Source organism: Pyxicephalus adspersus, unplaced genomic scaffold (assembly GCF_032062135.1).
Source record: "Pyxicephalus adspersus unplaced genomic scaffold, UCB_Pads_2.0 Sca290, whole genome shotgun sequence".
In the NCBI taxonomy this organism is placed as follows: Eukaryota; Metazoa; Chordata; class Amphibia; order Anura; family Pyxicephalidae; genus Pyxicephalus; species Pyxicephalus adspersus.
Genome location: NW_027317297.1, coordinates 1,514 through 18,532, shown reverse-complemented (window position 1 = coordinate 18,532; position 17,019 = coordinate 1,514). Strand labels below are relative to the sequence as shown.

At 38.2% G+C, this 17,019-nt stretch overlaps 2 protein-coding genes across 2 annotated transcripts; both read left to right on the top strand.

Moving 5' to 3' along the window:
* Positions 1-429: 429 nt before the first annotated feature.
* LOC140344983 (basic helix-loop-helix ARNT-like protein 2) lies at positions 430-7,333 on the top strand. Its single transcript, XM_072432164.1, has 8 exons — positions 430-1,083; positions 1,809-1,915; positions 2,891-3,041; positions 4,202-4,260; positions 4,355-4,463; positions 5,144-5,231; positions 6,102-6,210; positions 7,169-7,333. The coding sequence occupies exons 1-8, from the start codon at positions 833-835 to the stop codon at positions 7,291-7,293; spliced, it is 999 nt and encodes a 332-aa protein (XP_072288265.1). The 5' UTR covers positions 430-832; the 3' UTR covers positions 7,294-7,333.
* A 53-nt stretch (positions 7,334-7,386) lies between these two features.
* LOC140344982 (basic helix-loop-helix ARNT-like protein 2) lies at positions 7,387-16,204 on the top strand (the record flags this gene model as incomplete). The annotated part of the gene is given in 10 exon segments (XM_072432163.1): positions 7,387-7,414; positions 8,193-8,336; positions 9,509-9,749; positions 10,475-10,581; positions 11,557-11,707; positions 12,868-12,926; positions 13,021-13,129; positions 13,810-13,897; positions 14,768-14,876; positions 15,835-16,204. Coding segments are annotated over 10 exon segments (1,161 nt in total), but the record flags the coding sequence as incomplete, so codon positions are not given.
* Between the last annotated feature and the right edge of the window lie 815 nt (positions 16,205-17,019).

Below are 17,019 nucleotides of genomic sequence, written 5' to 3'. Positions count from 1 at the left end.
GCTGGAGAAGATACTTTCAAAGGTGAAGCTTAGTGGTCCAGGAAACCTGGAATTGATTTTCTAAAGTCATTTGCTATTTGATAGCAAATGTTGCAATACTGGACCAGATCTATTCTAGGTTTTTTGGATCACCAGGTTCATCGATAAAAGTGTATCATCTCCGGTCTAGAAGAGTTTTAATAAATCAGGCCCAATGTGTCAGGTTTTAGTTCTGTGACATTGTTGGAAAGATTCATCCTCTCTATTTGTTCTGGTGGCAATTATCACTAAAACAGATAAGGATGGGATATTTCAAAACATTTTTATGGGGACACCTGTTCTGGTAATAACTAAGAAGAGATTTACCATATCTTTGGAAAGGATGTACACAACAAAAGGACCAAAAGGCCTCTCAATTCCTTTACCTTGTCTTACTTATATTTTACCATGGGGAAAACATTGAACATTTTTTCAGCTATCATGAATTCTAAAAATGTTAAAGTGCATTGGTGATGATTAGGATTGAACACTGGTGTTAGCTTGGTGTATCGTGAGAAATTTGTTCCATTACATTGAGAAGATAAAAGGCAGGTTGTCCCTTACACTGATGCTAACTCATAAGAAACCCCCCCCCCATGCAAACATCTTAAAAATCATTGGTATTCTTGTTTAGTTACACGTAAGAGGAGAGGAGAACTCCACTGGCGCCATACCATTGGTTTTGCCAAAACACCATCAGTTCGATCAATCCACCACTTATCATTGCTCATGGAGACCCCTGCAATTTGTGGTTGAAAGGAAAGGCTGCCAATTATAATTTTTGCCACAAAGCCCTTATCTGATCTTGTGTTCTATGTTTTCAGAACACAGACGGTACTGTACCATCCATTGCACGGGCTACCTTCGCAACTGCATGTCCAGCGAGGTCGGGATAAAAGAAGACAGCGACTCCGAAAAAGAGTCCTACAGTTTCAGCTGCCTGGTGGCTATTGGACGGTTCCACCCGTACATCATACCGCAGAGCACCTCTGACATTAAAGTCAAACCCACAGAGTTTGTCACCCGTTACGCCATGGATGGTAAATTTGTTTATGTGGATCAAAGGTAAGGTGTTGGGATGTTTATAGTAATAGTATGCTTTTGTTTTGTTATTTGATATTTATTTGTTAAGAGTTACATTTTATTTGGCTAAGCTAAAAAAGTACTGTATTTTATAATAACATTCTAGGCAAATTTTTTTTATGAAAATTATTATATATATATATATATATATATATATTTTTTTTTAACCTAAATAATTATTTTTTTTTCTTGGCCCTGAGTGGGTTTGTTGTATCCCCTGAACTGAGTTGGCATTTTATGCAAAATATTTGAGCAAATTAACCCAACTGGGAACTTGTTTTCAGAACATTACATTCTAATCTCTGACTTTCCAGAAATACAGGGAAATCTCCCTTCCTCTTTTATTGACTGACACCCATCACATAGACAGGAAATAAGGTTAAGTCTTTCAGGGAACATTGGACAACGATAATAAGTTGATGGTGGTCCTAGTGATGGATCCATTTTACTCTCTGTCTTTATTGCGTTAAATTTCTTTGGTTCTTGGTGTATTATTATTATTAATAGCCAGTATTTATATAGTGCCAACATATTACGCAGCGCTTTAATTCCATAGTTATATCAATAGCTGCCCCTCAAAGGGGCTCACAATCGCAAGATTTTCCTGTCATTCTTTATTTTTTCTGCCTTAAAAAGTATATTTTGACCACCCCAACCCTTTCTTATCCTTTTCACTTTACTTACTCACTTTGTTGTCTCTCTTCCAGAGCCACAGCTATATTAGGGTACCTTCCTCAGGAACTTTTGGGCACTTCCTGCTATGAATACTTCCATCCAGATGACCACAGTCACCTAACAGAGCACCACAAAAGCGGTAATGTCCCTTGTCGCCTGTCTTTAGCTACGTACACACTTTCAATGGTTCTAGCCCGATAATCGGCTCAGGGCTGGTATCGGATGCGAATCTGAAGTGTGTACAGCGCGTGTTGTTTCTCGTCTGAACTACCGTCCAGATGGATCCACGGACGATGAAGCACGAACAATCGTAATGCAAGGGGAAGGGGAATCGTAATGCAGGTGAAAAGCGCCCAGCGCGCTGCCGGTCCACCCCCCCCTCTCTGCATAGAGCAGAACGGTGCTGTATGTACAGCATGGTTCATGCATCGTGCAGTGCTTAGTCGTTGGAAAAGATCGTGAAATATCCTTTTGAGTCTTCTGAATATTCTGAGTCTTTTGAGTCTTCTGAATATTTAATAGCCAATCAGCACATTTTATTGCCCTGGACATTCCAGGGTTTTTGTTTCTGCCGGTTGAGATTGTAGAATAATGGGTTAAGAGAAACCGACTCTGGAAATATACTCTAATTTCATTTTTTTCATACTTTAAGAAAGGGCTCCAATGTGATATCCCTTAAATCGGAACTTTGGGCATAAGAAACTGACATATATGAGGAAGTCTGTTTCTAATGTTAACACAGCGGTTTTTGTTTTTCTGAATTTCCTGCTGTGTGACTGCTATGTCACTACAGAACAAATAACATATCTCTGTTTCGGGAAGTTGGAAATAAAGGTATTTACAGGCAGATTAACAGCTAATAAAAAAAAATGGTACAAAGGGGCTTCAGATACCCAAAATGTTTAGTGCCAATGACAGACACCAATATTACATGTCATTATTTTGTCCAGAATTTATTAATATTAATATTACTATTATTTAACTAGTGAATTAATTTTGGATCTCTTGGCTACCAAGAAAGTAGGTCACCCCAACAGCAAGATTATTGAAATGTAATTGCTTGCATGTATGAAACCTTTTATAAGCCCTGATGGTCTGAATCTTTTTCATACAGTTCTTCAGTGCAAAGAGAAAATTATGACAAATCCATACAAGTTCAGGGTAAAAGACGGGTCCTTCATTATCCTGAGGAGCCAGTGGTTCAGCTTCATCAATCCATGGACCAGAGAATTAGAATATATTGTGTCCGTTAACACTGTGGTCTCGTAAGTCCTGGGGAATGGTGTCACTATTAGGGGACCTATTATGTATTTCATTTGCCTATTTTATAGCCCTAAAGCTTGGCACATGATGCGCCTGTGTTAAATCATGCTGTTTTTATGTCTTTTATTCTATTTTACAGCTTTCCCAAGTTTCTCCCTGCTTTCCAACAATCCCATTCTTTAATGTTCACATAACTGGATTCTAGAGTGGTGAGGAGGGGTGGCGGAACAGAGCCAAAGTCAGGACCTTCATGTAGTTTGCTTGGCATCAGGGGGCTGAACTTTTCGTAGTATTAGGAGTTTGATTGTTGTTATCTAAACAACCTTTCAGTTTTAAATCCTATTTGTAGTTTACACATACATTTACGTGTAGATGAGGCAGTCATATCTTATTTCATATACAGGATCTGCTTCCTGCTTAGCACTTCTTCATGCTGGTTGACTCCACCGCTCCTTATACTCCTTACACCTGTCCAGTCACAGACAGGGTGATGCATATCAAATAGTGTTCTGTGTAGTTGATTTTATCACAGCAGTTCATTCACAATGCAGATTACACTATTTTACCTGCAGGGAAGCACTAGAATTGTGAGACTTAGAAAAGGCAATTATAAAATCATAGAACAGCAAGTAAAAATATGCAAAGTCTTTTCTGCAAACGATACAATAATACAGTCATAATTTAATCTATGTAATCCCTAAAAATTCACTAACTTTTATGTAATTTACATAGACAACAGGAAGTGAGAGAAAATCATTTGACTGATGTCATTGTAACAGGTGTCCCCATCACCTCTTTCCTTGTTCTGGTGACAGTTGTAGAATTTAGCATTTCCCATCATATCTGTCTTTAGCTGCATTAATCACCAGGATAAATAACTGAGTGATGCTTCCTAGCAGAGACATAGACAACAACTACAAATCAGATTCTAATTCTTCTACACTTCCTTTAAAACTACAAAAAAGTTTTGGTTAGATATACTTTTTTATCACATCAAAATATCTGTTATAAGCATCTGTAAATTCATATTTTAAATCCTAACTTTCCATGTATGTATTCATGAAAAGACCCCTTAGGGGCCCTATGACAAGGGTGTTATTATTTTTGTGTGTACTATTTAAACTGCTGCCATGTTTATGACTCATTTATTACCCTTCTGCAGTGGTCAGGGCTCATCTCTAGAAACTGCCTCTCTCCCCGGGAGCTCACACTCTTCAGAAGGTAAGAAGACCTATAGGATACATTTTCTGGTCATCCATAGTTTGGTCATAGGTTCATTTTAAAGTCATATTTCTAACTAATATTTTTGTGGTAGATACTTCCAAGCGTCCTTACCTCAACCTACCTGGGATGTCCAGTGGGACACTGCTCGGTGCTGCAAACATTGGAAAAGAGATTGCAAAACAGATATTAGAGCTGCAGAGGTAAATCCTCCAATTGTGCACTGTTACATTCTATATTCTTCATTGTGATAGGCCTGATTTATAAAGACTCTCCAAAACTGAAGAGGGCAGACTTTCATGGGTGAACCTGAGTGATCAGGCAAACCTGAACTAGATTTCTGCAAACCTTTTTGCTAATATATAGCAAATGTTTTCAGTGATGGTCCAGATCCATTTCATGTTTGCTTCATTACCCAGGTTCTCTCATCATAGGTTGTCTTCTCCAGTGTTTAATAAATCAGGTCCTTTGTTTATGTTTACTGTAAACGCAGGGATATTGTTCATCCAAGTAGGGTTTATTGTATTAGTATTATATATGCAAGCGTGTTACTGAGCTGTAACAGCAATTCAAACCTTGACAGAGATTCTATCCCCATTCGTATGTCACTTTCATGTCCTAGGATGACAGTGTTGCCTTTCCATAGTTACTGCACAGTCGGCTAGTGTTATCTCCCTAAGACAGGAAATCCATTACTGGCAAGATTGGGTGAAAATAGAGATTAAAAAGTCTTTTTAGTGACTGAGACAATCTCACTGCAAAATTTCTAAGAAATAGGGACTTTCTGATTGGCATTTAATGGTTTATAGTGTATGATGGTGCTATGGAAATAAGATACACAATAACCACAATAAACCAAGTATAATTCTTTTTTGTTGTACAGGTTGCACTCTCCACCCTTTAATGGGAATATAAGTCCGAGTGATCTTTTAAAGAAATCCCCCCTAGGCCTTGTCGTCTCATCTGGTGAGGTAAGTTCACAATGCTGTGGCTCATAAATGGCGCCATGAGGTGGCATAATCCTTCATGTTGGCACGGGATAGAGTACTAAATGAGCAGACACTCTTCCCCTAAATATATGTTTACCTTAAAGTCAGAATTTAGGAAAGCACACAATTTTTTTTTTGGACGTGGATACATTACTGTCTTATAGTAGCTGACCCAATGTGTACAAAGAAAACACCAATTGTGTGCTATATCTGACATTCATATATTTCTATTGTTTCTCCGCCTGTATAGTAAACATTGCAAACACCTTTCCTGTTGTCTCAAACTGTAGTACAAGCAGGGTGGCTCAGTGGTTAGCACTCTGGCCTTTGCAGCGCTAGGTCCCAGGTTCCAATCTCTGCATGGAGTTTGCATGTTCTCCCCAGGTTTGCTTGGGTCTCCTCTGGGTACTCTGTTCAGAGCAGAGTCCTCTCCTCCTTCTGTATTCGTCTGTCATTTGAAACCCCTATTTAATGTACAGCGCTGCATAATATGTTGGCGCTATATAAATCCTGTTTAGTAATAATAATAATCACTACAATGGATGCAGGTGTAGGAAATTGGATAGTCCTGATTGGTCATAAATAAAAAAGATCTGCCCACATGTACCTAGATTTAGACATTTGTCACCAGAACAAATACAGCAAACGGAAGAGTTCTGCTCTGGGGACAAATGTAACATTTTCGGTTAGTCCATGACTTTCTATCCCGGTTACACACCAGCTGAGGTTTTGCACCCTTTATACTGTATAGTGGTAGAAAAGTTTGTTTAATGTGTTCTTCCTACAAATCTGCATTCCTATTTATGTATTTGTGTTTATTAAAAAGTGTTTATCTGATCGTTTTTTGTTCAGGTTCAGAAAGATGAACTGGTACGGTTATCTCCTTCAGAAATCGAGAAACTGGGCGCCTCTTCTCAAATTGACGTTTTGCCTTCGTTCCCTATTCCAGACAACCTCCTGAGTAAGATTACCAATAAATGGCACTCTATGACCAGTCTGACTGCAATTTACTGGGAATCCATCCTATATATGGTTCAGTCTTATTGCCTTGAAAGTGGCACTTATATATGATGTATTACCAGTAAACCTTCACAGTAAAACTGAAACATTTTTTGCCTATTAGAAAAAAACTTCTATATCTTCCAAAAGATTTCAGTTCGTCTCTGTCTGGTGCCAAAATGAACATAACTCTGCCAGACTGCACTGCTAAGAAGGTGACCTGGCTTTTCTTTGTTGAAATTAAACAAAAATCTAGGTCATCTCTTCAAATGATCATCTATATTAACTTAAATTAGTCAATAAGTATCATTTAGTTCCTAAACTTTAATCAGCCTGTGATTGGGCAGTGAAGAGGCAGCAGCTTTTCACTACTCTTTTCACACACTGCGTTCTACTTTTAGCATTTTCCTTTTCAACATTTCTGAGCTCAGCTGTACAAGGATTACAAGAGGATTATACTAAGTAAATTCAAATACTTTTACTAATTTGTGTCTAAAAACACATTTTTTTTTATGCATACATAATTACAATAATTGGTATTTTCTTTTTTTTATATCTGCCCGGGTTGCAGCTTTGGGGCTGAAGTATAGTGGCTTTTTATTGTCTTCCTTAGTAAGATGATGGGAAAATTCTTTCACCATCTGCAGAATAACTGAAATTTAATTTATGTTATTACAAATAAAAGTCACAAGGGAGCAGTCATTGAGCAACATATTACTGTTGTGAATTCTAATTCGTTCAAAAGTTCTGAAGTTACAGATAGTAATATAATCCCGGATTTTTTTATACTAGGGACAGCTGACGGCAAGAAACAAAGGTGAAAGATTTGCTGGGTTAGCCCCATTATGGTAAAGGAGATAGGGAGTTAAAACTGAACTTATACTTTCTTGTTGCTCACTTTGAATTTCTTAATTGTCCAGGTGATGGCGCCACTCTTGATTTTGAGAACGACGAAACCACCATGGTCGCCCTCATGAACTGTTTTGAGGCAGAAGGCGGCCTTGGGGACAACGGAGGCCTGAGCGACATACACTGGACACTTTAGCAGGGCTGAACACCGAACGCCTTTAAACGCACAACCAAAATGTACTGTAATCTACTGGGGCTTGGACACAGTTGGCATTATTTTTGTATTTTACCACGGGAAAAACTAATCGATGCCAAAAGTAAGTGAATGGTTTCCTGCAGCTTACGCACTTTTCATTTCCCACATCTGTGATTAGCTTGGGAGAGTCACATGACCATATACAAAGGACACGGTGATGGTGCAAAACACTTTTGGATACTAACTGCTATCTGTAAAATGCGTTTTCCAGATTCCTTTGTCCTCTGTATATTTCGTCTGTATTTTTCCTTCTGTGCCTGACTCTTTGCTAGACATACATTAGGCTACTTTCTCTCTACGGTATTGTCGATATTTGGGTCAACTTATAAGTTGATCCTTTGCAATATACTACATTTATTCAATGTACCATTCAGTTGTTCTGATCCATATTGAAAAAAATGTCTTTTAAGAAATGGATCTGCCTAAGAATTGGCCTTGACCTTCTTTTGCCCTTCTTTTATTATTAAAATAAAGCACTTTTTCTGATCAATTTTTGATTTGACATTTTTCATTTATTCCTATTGATCAAAAACATTGCATAGTGCATGGCTAGCATGGGAGCCACACTTTGTTCAAATTTTTATATTTTTTGACCTTGGGGCTATGAAAAATGCCCAATGTAATTGATGCTTTGTGGAAATCTTTTTCCTGAGAAATATCTTCCAAAAAGAAAACAAACAATTTTTGTTTAAAAATTTTCACTCACTTTTAAGTATAATACCGTCTGCCTGCGGACTCCTCATCTGTCGCTCCCTGCTATAATAAAATTAAATGTCTTTCCTCATTAATGCAGACGTCATCTTTTGAACTGACACAGTCTTATTAAACTGTTTTGAAAGCTGGTTTGCAAGTGCACACACACTTTCAGGCTGGCTCTTCCCGCCTCCACTGTGGGTCCCGACGGTCGTTCTTTTGCCGCATGAGGATCGGCCGGGTGTCCAACAAGGAGACGGAGGAATACCTTTCCGGAGCCAAGAAAAAAGGTAGGTCTTGTGTTGCTATAATAAAGAGATTCTTCTCGCATTCAGGTTTAAAATATATTGAGACCCAAAACTGAAGAAGGTGAGGTTAGAGGGCTGATTTAATAAAGATCTCCAAGACTGGTGAACATAGACTATAATGGGAGAACCTGGGTGATCCAGCAAACTTAGAATAGATTGAAAGCGTTTGTCAACTAATAGCAAATGATTTTAAAAATCTATTCCAGGTGTGTTGGAATATCTAGGTTCTCCCATTTTAGTCTAATCTTTTCCAGTCTTGGAGAGCCTAAATATATCGGTCACAAAGGTCCTGATTTATTAAAGCTCTCCAGGGCTGGAGAAGATACTTTCAAAGGTGAAGCTTAGTGGTCCAGGAAACCTGGAATTGATTTTCTAAAGTCATTTACTATTTGATAGCAAATGTTGCAATACTGGACCAGATCTATTCTAGGTTTTTTGGATCACCAGGTTCATCGATAAAAGTGTATCATCTCCGGTCTAGAAGAGTTTTAATAAATCAGGCCCAATGTGTCAGGTTTTAGTTCTGTGACATTGTTGGGAAGATTCATCCTCTCTATTTGTTCTGGTGGCAATTATCACTAAAACAGATAAGGATGGGATATTTCAAAACATTTTTATGGGGACACCTGTTCTGGTAATAACTAAGAAGAGATTTACCATATCTTTGGAAAGGATGTACACAACAAAAGGACAAAAAGGCCTCTCAATTCCTTTACCTTGTCTTATTTATATTTTACCATGGGGAAAACATTGAACATTTTTTCAGCTATCATGAATTCTAAAAATGTTAAAGTGCATTGGTGATGATTAGGATTGAACACTGGTGTTAGCTTGGTGTATAGTGAGAAATTTGTTCCATTACATTGAGGAGATAAAAGGCAGGTTGTCCCTTACACTGATGCTAACTCAGAAGAAATCCCCCCCCCATGCAAACATCTTAAAAATCATTGGTATTCTTGTTTAGTTACACGTAAGAGGAGAGGAGAACTCCACTGGCGCCATACCATTGGTTTTGCCAAAACACCATCAGTTCGATCAATCCACCACTTATCATTGCTCATGGAGACCCCTGCAATTTGTGGTTGAAAGGAAAGGCTGCCAATTATAATTTTTGCCACAAAGCCCTTATCTGATCTTGTGTTCTATGTTTTCAGAACACAGACGGTACTGTACCATCCATTGCACGGGCTACCTTCGCAACTGCATGTCCAGCGAGGTCGGGATAAAAGAAGACAGCGACTCCGAAAAAGAGTCCTACAGTTTCAGCTGCCTGGTGGCTATTGGACGGTTCCACCCGTACATCATACCGCAGAGCACCTCTGACATTAAAGTCAAACCCACAGAGTTTGTCACCCGTTACGCCATGGATGGTAAATTTGTTTATGTGGATCAAAGGTAAGGTGTTGGGATGTTTATAGTAATAGTATGCTTTTGTTTTGTTATTTGATATTTATTTGTTAAGAGTTACATTTTATTTGGCTAAGCTAAAAAAGTACTGTATTTTATAATAACATTCTAGGCAAATTTTTTTTATGAAAATTATTATATATATATATATATATATATATATTTTTTTTTAACCTAAATAATTATTTTTTTTTCTTGGCCCTGAGTGGGTTTGTTGTATCCCCTGAACTGAGTTGGCATTTTATGCAAAATATTTGAGCAAATTAACCCAACTGGGAACTTGTTTTCAGAACATTACATTCTAATCTCTGACTTTCCAGAAATACAGGGAAATCTCCCTTGCTCTTTTATTGACTGACACCCATCACATAGACAGGAAATAAGGTTAAGTCTTTCAGGGAACATTGGACAACGATAATAAGTTGATGGTGGTCCTAGTGATGGATCCATTTTACTCTCTGTCTTTATTGCGTTAAATTTCTTTGGTTCTTGGTGTATTATTATTATTAATAGCCAGTATTTATATAGTGCCAACATATTACGCAGCGCTTTAATTCCATAGTTATATCAATAGCTGCCCCTCAAAGGGGCTCACAATCGCAAGATTTTCCTGTCATTCTTTATTTTTTCTGCCTTAAAAAGTATATTTTGACCACCCCAACCCTTTCTTATCCTTTTCACTTTACTTACTCACTTTGTTGTCTCTCTTCCAGAGCCACAGCTATATTAGGGTACCTTCCTCAGGAACTTTTGGGCACTTCCTGCTATGAATACTTCCATCCAGATGACCACAGTCACCTAACAGAGCACCACAAAAGCGGTAATGTCCCTTGTCGCCTGTCTTTAGCTACGTACACACTTTCAATGGTTCTAGCCCGATAATCGGCTCAGGGCTGGTATCGGATGCGAATCTGAAGTGTGTACAGCGCGTGTTGTTTCTCGTCTGAACTACCGTCCAGATGGATCCACGGACGATGAAGCACGAACAATCGTAATGCAAGGGGAAGGGGAATCGTAATGCAGGTGAAAAGCGCCCAGCGCGCTGCCGGTCCACCCCCCCCTCTCTGCATAGAGCAGAACGGTGCTGTATGTACAGCATGGTTCATGCATCGTGCAGTGCTTAGTCGTTGGAAAAGATCGTGAAATATCCTTTTGAGTCTTCTGAATATTCTGAGTCTTTTGAGTCTTCTGAATATTTAATAGCCAATCAGCACATTTTATTGCCCTGGACATTCCAGGGTTTTTGTTTCTGCCGGTTGAGATTGTAGAATAATGGGTTAAGAGAAACCGACTCTGGAAATATACTCTAATTTCATTTTTTTCATACTTTAAGAAAGGGCTCCAATGTGATATCCCTTAAATCGGAACTTTGGGCATAAGAAACTGACATATATGAGGAAGTCTGTTTCTAATGTTAACACAGCGGTTTTTGTTTTTCTGAATTTCCTGCTGTGTGACTGCTATGTCACTACAGAACAAATAACATATCTCTGTTTCGGGAAGTTGGAAATAAAGGTATTTACAGGCAGATTAACAGCTAATAAAAAAAAATGGTACAAAGGGGCTTCAGATACCCAAAATGTTTAGTGCCAATGACAGACACCAATATTACATGTCATTATTTTGTCCAGAATTTATTAATATTAATATTACTATTATTTAACTAGTGAATTAATTTTGGATCTCTTGGCTACCAAGAAAGTAGGTCACCCCAACAGCAAGATTATTGAAATGTAATTGCTTGCATGTATGAAACCTTTTATAAGCCCTGATGGTCTGAATCTTTTTCATACAGTTCTTCAGTGCAAAGAGAAAATTATGACAAATCCATACAAGTTCAGGGTAAAAGACGGGTCCTTCATTATCCTGAGGAGCCAGTGGTTCAGCTTCATCAATCCATGGACCAGAGAATTAGAATATATTGTGTCCGTTAACACTGTGGTCTCGTAAGTCCTGGGGAATGGTGTCACTATTAGGGGACCTATTATGTATTTCATTTGCCTATTTTATAGCCCTAAAGCTTGGCACATGATGCGCCTGTGTTAAATCATGCTGTTTTTATGTCTTTTATTCTATTTTACAGCTTTCCCAAGTTTCTCCCTGCTTTCCAACAATCCCATTCTTTAATGTTCACATAACTGGATTCTAGAGTGGTGAGGAGGGGTGGCGGAACAGAGCCAAAGTCAGGACCTTCATGTAGTTTGCTTGGCATCAGGGGGCTGAACTTTTCGTAGTATTAGGAGTTTGATTGTTGTTATCTAAACAACCTTTCAGTTTTAAATCCTATTTGTAGTTTACACATACATTTACGTGTAGATGAGGCAGTCATATCTTATTTCATATACAGGATCTGCTTCCTGCTTAGCACTTCTTCATGCTGGTTGACTGCACCGCTCCTTATACTCCTTACACCTGTCCAGTCACAGACAGGGTGATGCATATCAAATAGTGTTCTGTGTAGTTGATTTTATCACAGCAGTTCATTCACAATGCAGATTACACTATTTTACCTGCAGGGAAGCACTAGAATTGTGAGACTTAGAAAAGGCAATTATAAAATCATAGAACAGCAAGTAAAAATATGCAAAGTCTTTTCTGCAAACGATACAATAATACAGTCATAATTTAATCTATGTAATCCCTAAAAATTCACTAACTTTTATGTAATTTACATAGACAACAGGAAGTGAGAGAAAATCATTTGACTGATGTCATTGTAACAGGTGTCCCCATCATCTCTTTCCTTGTTCTGGTGACAGTTGTAGAATTTAGCATTTCCCATCATATCTGTCTTTAGCTGCATTAATCACCAGGATAAATAACTGAGTGATGCTTCCTAGCAGAGACATAGACAACAACTACAAATCAGATTCTAATTCTTCTACACTTCCTTTAAAACTACAAAAAAGTTTTGGTTAGATATACTTTTTTATCACATCAAAATATCTGTTATAAGCATCTGTAAATTCATATTTTAAATCCTAACTTTCCATGTATGTATTCATGAAAAGACCCCTTAGGGGCCCTATGACAAGGGTGTTATTATTTTTATGTGTACTATTTAAACTGCTGCCATGTTTATGACTCATTTATTACCCTTCTGCAGTGGTCAGGGCTCATCTCTAGAAACTGCCTCTCTCCCCGGGAGCTCACACTCTTCAGAAGGTAAGAAGACCTATAGGATACATTTTCTGGTCATCCATAGTTTGGTCATAGGTTCATTTTAAAGTCATATTTCTAACTAATATTTTTGTGGTAGATACTTCCAAGCGTCCTTACCTCAACCTACCTGGGATGTCCAGTGGGACACTGCTCGGTGCTGCAAACATTGGAAAAGAGATTGCAAAACAGATATTAGAGCTGCAGAGGTAAATCCTCCAATTGTGCACTGTTACATTCTATATTCTTCATTGTGATAGGCCTGATTTATAAAGACTCTCCAAAACTGAAGAGGGCAGACTTTCATGGGTGAACCTGAGTGATCAGGCAAACCTGAACTAGATTTCTGCAAACCTTTTTGCTAATATATAGCAAATGTTTTCAGTGATGGTCCAGATCCATTTCATGTTTGCTTCATTACCCAGGTTCTCTCATCATAGGTTGTCTTCTCCAGTGTTTAATAAATCAGGTCCTTTGTTTATGTTTACTGTAAACGCAGGGATATTGTTCATCCAAGTAGGGTTTATTGTATTAGTATTATATATGCAAGCGTGTTACTGAGCTGTAACAGCAATTCAAACCTTGACAGAGATTCTATCCCCATTCGTATGTCACTTTCATGTCCTAGGATGACAGTGTTGCCTTTCCATAGTTACTGCACAGTCGGCTAGTGTTATCTCCCTAAGACAGGAAATCCATTACTGGCAAGATTGGGTGAAAATAGAGATTAAAAAGTCTTTTTAGTGACTGAGACAATCTCACTGCAAAATTTCTAAGAAATAGGGACTTTCTGATTGGCATTTAATGGTTTATAGTGTATGATGGTGCTATGGAAATAAGATACACAATAACCACAATAAACCAAGTATAATTCTTTTTTGTTGTACAGGTTGCACTCTCCACCCTTTAATGGGAATATAAGTCCGAGTGATCTTTTAAAGAAATCCCCCCTAGGCCTTGTCGTCTCATCTGGTGAGGTAAGTTCACAATGCTGTGGCTCATAAATGGCGCCATGAGGTGGCATAATCCTTCATATTGGCACGGGATAGAGTACTAAATGAGCAGACACTCTTCCCCTAAATATATGTTTACCTTAAAGTCAGAATTTAGGAAAGCACACAATTTTTTTTTTGGACGTGGATACATTACTGTCTTATAGTAGCTGACCCAATGTGTACAAAGAAAACACCAATTGTGTGCTATATCTGACATTCATATATTTCTATTGTTTCTCCGCCTGTATAGTAAACATTGCAAACACCTTTCCTGTTGTCTCAAACTGTAGTACAAGCAGGGTGGCTCAGTGGTTAGCACTCTGGCCTTTGCAGCGCTAGGTCCCAGGTTCCAATCTCTGCATGGAGTTTGCATGTTCTCCCCAGGTTTGCTTGGGTCTCCTCTGGGTACTCTGTTCAGAGCAGAGTCCTCTCCTCCTTCTGTATTCGTCTGTCATTTGAAACCCCTATTTAATGTACAGCGCTGCATAATATGTTGGCGCTATATAAATCCTGTTTAGTAATAATAATAATCACTACAATGGATGCAGGTGTAGGAAATTGGATAGTCCTGATTGGTCATAAATAAAAAAGATCTGCCCACATGTACCTAGATTTAGACATTTGTCACCAGAACAAATACAGCAAACGGAAGAGTTCTGCTCTGGGGACAAATGTAACATTTTCGGTTAGTCCATGACTTTCTATCCCGGTTACACACCAGCTGAGGTTTTGCACCCTTTATACTGTATAGTGGTAGAAAAGTTTGTTTAATGTGTTCTTCCTACAAATCTGCATTCCTATTTATGTATTTGTGTTTATTAAAAAGTGTTTATCTGATCGTTTTTTGTTCAGGTTCAGAAAGATGAACTGGTACGGTTATCTCCTTCAGAAATCGAGAAACTGGGCGCCTCTTCTCAAATTGACGTTTTGCCTTCGTTCCCTATTCCAGACAACCTCCTGAGTAAGATTACCAATAAATGGCACTCTATGACCAGTCTGACTGCAATTTACTGGGAATCCATCCTATATATGGTTCAGTCTTATTGCCTTGAAAGTGGCACTTATATATGATGTATTACCAGTAAACCTTCACAGTAAAACTGAAACATTTTTTGCCTATTAGAAAAAAACTTCTATATCTTCCAAAAGATTTCAGTTCGTCTCTGTCTGGTGCCAAAATGAACATAACTCTGCCAGACTGCACTGCTAAGAAGGTGACCTGGCTTTTCTTTGTTGAAATTAAACAAAAATCTAGGTCATCTCTTCAAATGATCATCTATATTAACTTAAATTAGTCAATAAGTATCATTTAGTTCCTAAACTTTAATCAGCCTGTGATTGGGCAGTGAAGAGGCAGCAGCTTTTCACTACTCTTTTCACACACTGCGTTCTACTTTTAGCATTTTCCTTTTCAACATTTCTGAGCTCAGCTGTACAAGGATTACAAGAGGATTATACTAAGTAAATTCAAATACTTTTACTAATTTGTGTCTAAAAACACATTTTTTTTTATGCATACATAATTACAATAATTGGTATTTTCTTTTTTTTATATCTGCCCGGGTTGCAGCTTTGGGGCTGAAGTATAGTGGCTTTTTATTGTCTTCCTTAGTAAGATGATGGGAAAATTCTTTCACCATCTGCAGAATAACTGAAATTTAATTTATGTTATTACAAATAAAAGTCACAAGGGAGCAGTCATTGAGCAACATATTACTGTTGTGAATTCTAATTCGTTCAAAAGTTCTGAAGTTACAGATAGTAATATAATCCCGGATTTTTTTATACTAGGGACAGCTGACGGCAAGAAACAAAGGTGAAAGATTTGCTGGGTTAGCCCCATTATGGTAAAGGAGATAGGGAGTTAAAACTGAACTTATACTTTCTTGTTGCTCACTTTGAATTTCTTAATTGTCCAGGTGATGGCGCCACTCTTGATTTTGAGAACGACGAAACCACCATGGTCGCCCTCATGAACTGTTTTGAGGCAGAAGGCGGCCTTGGGGACAACGGAGGCCTGAGCGACATACACTGGACACTTTAGCAGGGCTGAACACCGAACGCCTTTAAACGCACAACCAAAATGTACTGTAATCTACTGGGGCTTGGACACAGTCGGCATTATTTTTGTATTTTATATATTACAGAAAAAAACCCACACAGCATTTCTTAAAGGATTCCTATTACTTCAGCAAGCAAACGTACAGGAAGAAAATTTTGGGAGACTGATCGTGATATGATACTGAAATATTTTCATACTTGTTATTAAATCAATCTTTCCTTGTACAAGCTGCTGGTCGTCATGGTTTATTGCTTTATATTATATTAGACTACATTATGTGTAATGATTGATTGTATTGATCGTGTAAACAAATCTGCTTTTAGTGCAGAAAGAATTTCACTTTAGAATTTGGCAGAAAGTTTTTGAGTTTAAGTGATATACTTTATTAAACAACTTTTAGTATTATTATTATTTTTGTTATTAATAAACAGGATTTATATAGCGCCAACATATTATACAGCGCTGTACATTAAATAGGGGTTGCAAATGACAGACTAATACAGACAGTGACACACGATGAGAGGGCCCTCCCCAGAAGAGCTTACAATCTAGGAAGTGGGGGAATTTACACACAATAGGATGGAAGATATGTAGGGGTGGGAAGTAGTGGTGGTTTCAAAAGACAGAAGATGGGTAGGCAAGTATGAAAAGATAGGTTTTGAATGCTTTTTGAAATGAGCAGAAAGTAGGAGCAAGCCGAATAGGATGAGGAAGACCATTCCAGAAAGTTGGGGCAGCTCTAGAGAGGTCTTGTATCCGTGCGTGTGATGAGGTTATGAGTGAGGAAGTCATTAGTAGGTCATCAGAGGAGAGTAGAGAGCGGCTGGGGAGTATTTTCCTATCAGGTCAGAAAAGTAAGTGGGACAAGAACTGTGTTGGGATTTGAAGGCGCAAAGCACAGGAGCTTGAATTTGATTCTAAGGTGAAACGGAAGCCAATGAGACACCAAGACAACGTGCCTGAGGGGAGGGCCGAATAACAGTGTTGTTAACAGTTAGATATATGTCAGGGGGAGATTTAGAATTTGAGGGGGGGATGATGA

What these genes read in the sequence shown, in the direction of transcription:
- LOC140344983 (XM_072432164.1), top strand. Translation starts at nt 833, where the DNA reads ATGTTTTCAGAACACAGACGGTACTGTACCATCCATTGCACGGGCTAC. An exon ending in AACAGAGCACCACAAAAGCG is followed by an intron (nt 1,916 to 2,890) that starts GTAATGTCCCTT and finishes TTTTTCATACAG; the next exon opens with TTCTTCAGTGCAAAGAGAAA. An exon ending in TATTCCAGACAACCTCCTGA is followed by an intron (nt 6,211 to 7,168) that starts GTAAGATTACCA and finishes TTAATTGTCCAG; the next exon opens with GTGATGGCGCCACTCTTGAT.